The sequence below is a fragment of the Lactuca serriola genome, chromosome 3, assembly GCF_051521515.1.
Source record: "Lactuca serriola cultivar US96UC23 chromosome 3, Lser_US96UC23_V15, whole genome shotgun sequence".
NCBI classification, from domain to species: domain Eukaryota; kingdom Viridiplantae; phylum Streptophyta; class Magnoliopsida; order Asterales; family Asteraceae; genus Lactuca; species Lactuca serriola.
This window is the reverse complement of record NC_136410.1, coordinates 302,888,234-302,896,031: the sequence shown is the minus strand read 5'-3', so window position 1 is coordinate 302,896,031 and position 7,798 is coordinate 302,888,234. Positions and strand designations below refer to the sequence as shown.

Sequence of the window (7,798 nt, the reverse complement as noted above, 5' to 3'; positions counted from 1 at the left end):
CCCCAAAAGTTATAGTCGTTTTAATTGGCCCAAAAACATTTAGATTAACCATTGTGACACCTTTTTCTATAAAATGACCGTTTTAGTCCCTTTTTATGAAAATTGATATTTTTGGTCATTAAACCATTTTTATTGACATTTTTCACCCAAACTTTATTTGAATAGAAATTTTTGCCCAAAACTATTGCATTTCTCATTTCTAGCCTTTATTTGTAAAATGTTTATATTTTTGGCCCAAATTCCGTAAGTTTTACAATTTTGACCCCAAAATCAAAAACTTTGCATTTTTAATCAATATTTGGTAATAAACTCATTTTTAACCCATGAAAAAGTTTATTTACATTTTAGACCCATAGTTTGTTAATTTTTCCAATTCAGCCCCTCAAAATCTCATTTTTTCGCAACCTTGGGCCCAAAACCCATTAGGCCCACTTTTAAGCCCATTAAGCTAAAATTTATGTTTTAGACCATTTAAAAAGTGTTATTTTCACAAAAAACAAAATTTACACAAATACAAAACTTATAACCCTCATAAAACTGACAATTTACAATTTATACCCAATCTTTGTTATTTTTGCAAAAATGACACTTGTAAGGTTCTTTTGGTTTTGTTTTTCACTTTTTAAACTTAAGGACCCTTAGATCCATGATGTATGTTGTTTATTATGTTTTTGTTTATGATTCTTTCATCCTTTTTGCTGAAGCTCCACAGCTGGTGCAAACTCCGCCCTGAATCTGGTCACAAAGTCTGACCAGGTCATAGCCTCAACAGCCGAGGCTCCCAGAGAGTCGCCAACCGACTCCCACCAATCTCTAGCCCTGTCTTTCAAACACCCTCCAGCGAAACGGACCTTCGACCATTCTGGGCAGAAGCTCATCAGCTGCGCAGACTCGATGTCTACGATCCATCTCCTAGCAGCAATGGGGTCTTTCAACCCATGGAAATCCGACGCACCACTCCCTCTGAAGTCCTTAAAGGGCAGTGTGCGTGATCCTGACTGTCTGGCTGCCATGTCACTTCTGAATTCCCTGAGGCGATCCTCCATCAACTCAATGATCCCTTCCTTGATCGACCCGAAGATAACCGGCGTCGCATCAAGGATACCTCTCGTGATCTCGAACTCGATGAACTTGTGTAACCCATCATCCACATGCTTGGATCCTGCGCCCGAGCCCGATCCTGACCCAGATCCTGAACCTCCTGCTCCATGTTGCGTGACCACCATTCTGAAAATAAACATACGAATGTCAGGGTCACATATACCTTTCGGAGGTCTCACATACTTTCCAAGTTTCTAGGTTCCATCTAGGCCCTCCTTGATTCGAGTACAGGTCCTCTGCTTTCAGTAGTACGGGCCCATACTACCTTCCACATCTACCCGTACTTTCCTCAAGGATTGCTTCGACTTCACCAAGTCCCTTTTACCGATACCCTTTCCACTGACCTAATCCTAAGTTTCCCTAGGGCACCCTCCGATCTACCCTCCGCCATCAACTGCACTAGGTGTAACATCCTGATTCGGATTGTCCATGATTAGGGTTCGTGGGCCACGATCCGGGCATAAGGAAGTCTCGGGTTGTGGCGAGTTGCTGGAATCGTAAGACAACTCATCACCTTTCCGTAGGTATGAGGATCTTTGGAATCGAAGTTATATCAAAGAAGCTATGGAAGTTTGAAGATTTGGCAAGATGAGTCCCTAAAGTGGAGAAGTGTGGCAGCGAAGTGTGTTGGGCGTACGTATGCATACGCTTAGCGAACAAATGCACGTGTTCCTTAAGCAAGAGCCACCTAGTACGTTGGGCGTACTAGATGGTACGTTGGGCGTATTAGGCACAGAAGGAAAACCCTAATATTTTAAGTGACCCTATATAAAGAATGAGATGGCCTCCTTCCTCACCACCTTTCTTAGAGAGCAAAACCTCCAAAACCCTAGTCCTTCATTCTTGGAGCTTGTATGTGTATTTAAGAGATTTTATGATTTTTGTGTGCTCTTAAGGAGAAGTGGAAGCCTTGAAGAAGAAGGAGCTGGAGTCCAAGCTTTTAGATCTGAGCATATCTGAGATGGGAGCATCTTTTTGAGGTATAAAGCTTCAAACTTTACCTCTCTTTTGTTTTAAGTATGTTAATGGGGTATTTTAGGGTTTTGTCCCAAAAAGGTGGAGACTTGATGAGATCCTGAACTCCAGAGACTAAGACCCCCCCCCCCCCCTTTTGAGCTTATTAGTGGTGTAATGTCATAAAAATGAGACCTTGGGTGTTGGAACCAAGTTATGCATGCGATAAGTGTTGGATAAGGTGTCTAAGTCCATAACTTATTTGGTATATACTTGACTCGACCCGGCATGGTCCATTTGGGTTGCACTTCACCCAAACTATTTATGGATAATTTTATGAGAATTATATACTTACAATTTATTAATACATTATAAGTTATAATATATTAATATAAAGTCATGCTATTTAATTAGTTTTAATCATGAATTAATTATGAATTAATTTAGTGATTAAAAGGAAGACTAATTAAATCATGGGCTATTATATTTATATGATGTGGGCTAATACTCATTTGTTAATGGGCTAAGCTTATATGGAAGTCCATGGATGATCAATGGAGCTTTTAACCCATGGATCCTTGGAAAGGAAAGACATGGGTTATTAGGGTTTCACCCTAACCATGCACACTATATAAACAAGCTTATGTTGCATGAAAAAGCACCCTAGTGTGTGTAATAGTGGTGGCCAATTTCTAAGTATTAGTATACTCTCTCATACATTTTCCAAGTTTGTGGTGATTTGTGATTTCCATTTGAGGCATTCACATTATTGGTTCTTGGCTCTTAAACTCCAAGGAATCAACAATAAACAAAAGGTATGTAATTCATCTAGTTCTTTTATGTTTAAAAGTACCCCATGCCATGCTAGATAGGTTATAAACCTTGGAAAATAATATTTTTCATGTACCTTAGACAAACATAGATCCAAGGTTTATTAGGGTTGCATGTACACTTAGGAAGTGTTAGAATGCTTAAAACCCAACAGTGGTATCAGATCCTAGGCTTGTTTGTTTGATACTTGATGCAAAATAGTGAAAAAAGTCGAATTTTTGCTGTCTGCCTGATGAACTCGCCGAGTCCATGGGGGGACTCGCCGAGTTCATGTGTAAACTCATCCTATTCGCCGATTAGGTTCGTGCACTCGACGGGAGCCTCAGAATGCAGATTTTCGACTTTTGCTGCTGGAAATGGACTAGAAACATTACCCTAAATTGTTTTGGTGTTTTAAAACTTGTTTTAGTTGGTGTAATGGTTGTTCTAATCCATTTACAATAACTTATATCAAAATTTCACGCTTTGTATGTGTTCATATAATTCTTGAAACTTTGATGATCATGTTCATGTTCTTATGAATTTAGAAGATGATAGGAATTATTTGCTGAATTGTTTAGGATTAATTCTTGATCATTTATGTGTTTTAATAGAGTCCATAATTTGTCCTCAAGTTATGGATATCCAAAGGTCACTTCTTTTAAATACACATTTAAAACACATAAGTTACATAAAAATGAAGAGTCTTCATTTTTATGAACCTTTAATTCATAAGTTATGAAATGAAAAGTTTTGGATAGTTACAAAACTTGCCCTCAAGTTTTGGAATTTGTAAAGTTTCACACATTTTAATAAACTTTAATTCCAACCCTTAGAGTTTTAATAGTTAAAATTCAACACTTATACTATTTATAACATTAATGGTTAATTATTATATATATGTATAAGAATAAGTCGTTCTACCGTTAGTAGGCCTCATTCACGAAGCCGATATATAAGGGGGGGGGGGGTTATAAGGTTGTTGCCTATAAAATGACAGCTTAATGGGTGTCCACTCTCACCCACCGCTTCCTTGATCGGTGGAGGGTCGTTAGCCGAACGGGTAGGACAATGACTTTAAATCCTCATTGAAAGTATAATGATTATTATAAAGTAACTAAATATTTTAATTCCCAATCTTAGTTACTTTAGGAAAAACGTGAACATGGTGCTAGTCCATGGAATTCACACTTTGTACTTTACCAAGTCGTTGGTGGAGCGTGTGTGGTTAACCGACACACTAACTTGGACTAGTAAGGATCACGAAGGGTGACTTAATGTTTGTCATAGATCAATGGAGCGTGTGTGCTTAACCGGCACACTGATTAGGTGATAATATTAAGGGTACCAAGTGAATTAGTATGGTTATTCACACCTTGTTTTGTGATCCTCGACATCCCAGTCACAAAACTTAAAGGGCACAATCGAGATTGAAACATGCCATTGAAAAGTTCAATGAATCTCAAAAGAATCTAGGAATTTCAAATCCAATTAAAACCAAATAATTCATTTCGTTTTTCATGGTGGAAATTGGTGAATCGTCATTCACCTACCTTTCAAATATGTTATTACTTAGATTACGACATCCCTCTTCTAAGTATAATATATTGTGATTGGATCCTAGCCTTAATATTACATTTGGGTGTCTTATTAAGGACTCTATACATCTAATCTAAACTTGCTTTCTTCTTTTAGATGTCTTCCAACACCAATGCTTCAGGCTCTAACCCAACTGGCTCTTTCTTTCTCATGAATCTTTGTGGGAGAGTCATCTTTGATGGTTCCAACTTCATGGACTGGATTAGGAACGTCAGGATGGTTACTCGTTATGAGGACAAGCAATATATCCTCGATAAGGAGTTAAATGAGCTTGATGAGTCCACTGCTACTCCTGAGGAGATCCCTGAATTCAGGACACATGAGAGGGATGCTATTAAGGTAGCATGCATCATGATGGACACGATGAAAACTGAGCTCCAAAAGTCCTATGAGGACTTCTACCCTTTTGAGATGCACCAAGACTTGATGGAAAGGTACCATCAGAGTACATATCAGGAGCAATATGAAATAATCTCCTCCATGATAACAACCCGCATGAAGGATGATGAATCCATCACGGGCCACATGCAAAAGATACAAAAGTATGTGGACCGTTTGCTCAAGCTGAATGTGAACTTCCCTGAGGAGTTGGCAATTGACATCATTTTGTACTCCTTACCTTCTTGTTATGACCAACTTCGTATGACATATCGTATGAACAAGGAGGAAGTTACTCTTAGCAAACTTCAAGGACTCTTGAAGACCGCTGAAAATGGTCTTAAGGGAAGTCGGTTGTTACCTCTACTACTCCTACTCCAATATCTATCCCTGTTTTGGCTATCGGGCAAGGCAAAGGGAAAAAGAGGAAGTCCCCTTCAAAGGGTACCAAGGGAAAGTCTCTTGAAGGCTCCTCATCAAGGACCAAGAGCGGTTCTGTCACTCCTTCTGCTATTCCCAAGGATGTTGATTGCTACTATTGCCAAGACAAGGGGAACTGGAAGCGAAACTGCCCTAAGTACTTGCAAGATCTAAAGGATGGGAAAGTGAAACCCACCCATGCAGGTATTTACACAATATTGTCTAATTACTCACCATATTCTAACTCTTGGGTGCTTGATACAGGATGTGGTATTCACACATGTTCAAATTTGCAGGGCCAAAGAAGAAGTGAGGATGTGGAGCACGAAAAGATAAACTTGATCATGGGGAATAGGAAGGCTTCGCCTGTTTCCAAGATTGGAGTTTATACTTTGTTGCTAAATAATGGGTTAAAATTAGATTTGAATAAATGTGTGTACTCGTCTGAAATGACGAGAAATATTATTTCTTTTCATGGCTTGTACAAACAAGATTTTACCTTTTTGTTTGATAATGAATGTGGTGGTATTAATGCTTTCTTTAATAATGTGTTTTATTTTAAAGCATTACCTTGTGATGGTGTGTATGAAGCTGTGTCGGTTGTAGACAACTTAGGAAATAATGTATTGTATATTGATTCTTCTTCTAGCCTAGATAAAGCATCATTGTGGCATTGTCGTCTTGGACATGTAAACAAGAAACGCATAGGCCAACTCCAAAAGAATGGAGTCTTGGAATCATTCGACCTTAAATCGGATGATAGTTGTGAATCTTTTCTACTTGGAAAGATGACAAAATCACCCTTCACTAGTACTTGTGAAAGGGGTGAGGGTTTGTTGGACCTAATACATACTGATGTATGTGGACCATTCAAAACCACCACAAGGGATGCTAATCGGTATTATGTGACTTTTATCGATGATTTTAGTAGATATGGTTATGTCTACTTGATCAAACATAAGTCAGAAACCTTTGAAAGGTTTAAAGAATTCAAACAGGAAGTAGAAAATCAATTGGGAAGGAACATTAAGATACTTTGATCCGATCAAGGTGGTGAGTATCTTAGTACCGAGTTCCTTGACTATCTTAAGGAGTGTGGGATTGTCTCACAATTGACTCCTCCCAGGACACCACAGCTAAATGGTGTAGCTGAGAGGCGTAATCGAACTTTGTTAGACATGGTTTGCTCTATGATAGGCCGAGCTTCGCTACCAATCTCTTTTTGGGGTATGCCTTAGAGACTGTCGCCCATATCCTTAATCTAGTCCCTACAAAGAAGGTTACCAATAGTGGCAAATCTAGAACCAAAAACCACATGGTTCCTTATGTAAATAAAACTAAAAAAAATATGAAAGTGTAAAAAATACTAGCGGTGACGGGTCGGGTTGTATGACTAAAATATTTAAATATCAGTTCAATAGTTATAATAAAGTTCTTACAATTGAACCCTACAAGGTCTTATATTTTGAAACATTGTCACAATTGCATCGTTGCCAATACCTTTTAATACATTTTTTTCAATATAAGACACTAAACTATCACTCAAAAACTGATCACTCATTTTGTTGCGTATATCAGTCTTTATTAACTTCATTGCTGAAAATGCGCGTTCTACACTTGCTGTTGCTACAGGTAAGATCAATGCAAGTTTCATAAGAAGGTAAATCTTAGGAAATATTATATGCTTCTTTTCTTCAACCATCTTTTTGGCAAGGTCTCCAATACTCTTCAAATCATTAAATCGTTCATCTTCTCGCATATCTTTAATGTAATTTCCAAGTTCCACTTCAAGAACTCGAAGATCATATTCTGTAGGAAACTCTTCCGGATAAAGTGAAGCCATTTTCATTATTTTTTCTAAATCAAAGGCTTTGAAAGATCCACTTGGGCACAAACAAGCAATACAAAGAAGTAAATTCGTGTTTGCTTCATTAAAGCGTTGGTTCAGCTCTTGAAGTTGCATATCAATCACTTCGTTGAATACATCAACTTGATAATGGTGCAAGATGTTAACCTTGAAAAATATATATGTATATATATATATATATATATATATATATATGTATATATATATATACAAATATATTAATAACTAACAATAAAACACAATAAATTTATAAATCAGTGTGGTAGTTGGTAATAAGAAACATTACTAACATGTGAACCTCTGCGACGACTGTATCCATTAAAATATTCATCTTCCAAATCCACAACTTTAACTTCGTTTTTAGCACAAAACAAAGTAACTTTCTCTAAAAGTGGTTCCCATCCTATATCCCTAATTTCTTGAATTGCTTTTTTTGAACTACTTACTTGATTCATGGCATTTATGATATCTTGGTCATTTCTTTGTAGTAGTGTATTCAAATGATCCGTCACTCCCAAGATATCAATCATCAAATGTAGACAAAACACAAAATCAAACGATTTTAACCATTTTAAGATGCGAATTGCTTCAGCTCTACGATCACGATCACTATCAAATTCACCAAGATCTTCAAGTACATCACAAATGGAAGCATATATGGTTTGGATA

At 37.4% G+C, this 7,798-nt stretch overlaps 2 protein-coding genes across 2 annotated transcripts in view; both read right to left on the bottom strand.

Moving 5' to 3' along the window:
* Positions 1 to 6,697: 6,697 nt before the first annotated feature.
* LOC145096323 (uncharacterized) lies at positions 6,698 to 7,225 on the bottom strand. Its single transcript, XM_079034071.1, has one exon. The coding sequence runs from the start codon at positions 7,223 to 7,225 to the stop codon at positions 6,698 to 6,700; it is 528 nt and encodes a 175-aa protein (XP_078890197.1).
* Positions 7,226 to 7,383: 158 nt separating this feature from the next.
* Positions 7,384 to 7,798, bottom strand: part of LOC145096322 (uncharacterized) — a 605-nt gene continuing 190 nt past the window's right edge. Inside the window, exon 2 of the mRNA XM_079034070.1 lies at positions 7,384 to 7,798. This exon is cut by the window's right edge and continues 94 nt beyond it. Coding sequence (XP_078890196.1) covers positions 7,384 to 7,798 — 415 coding nt within the window.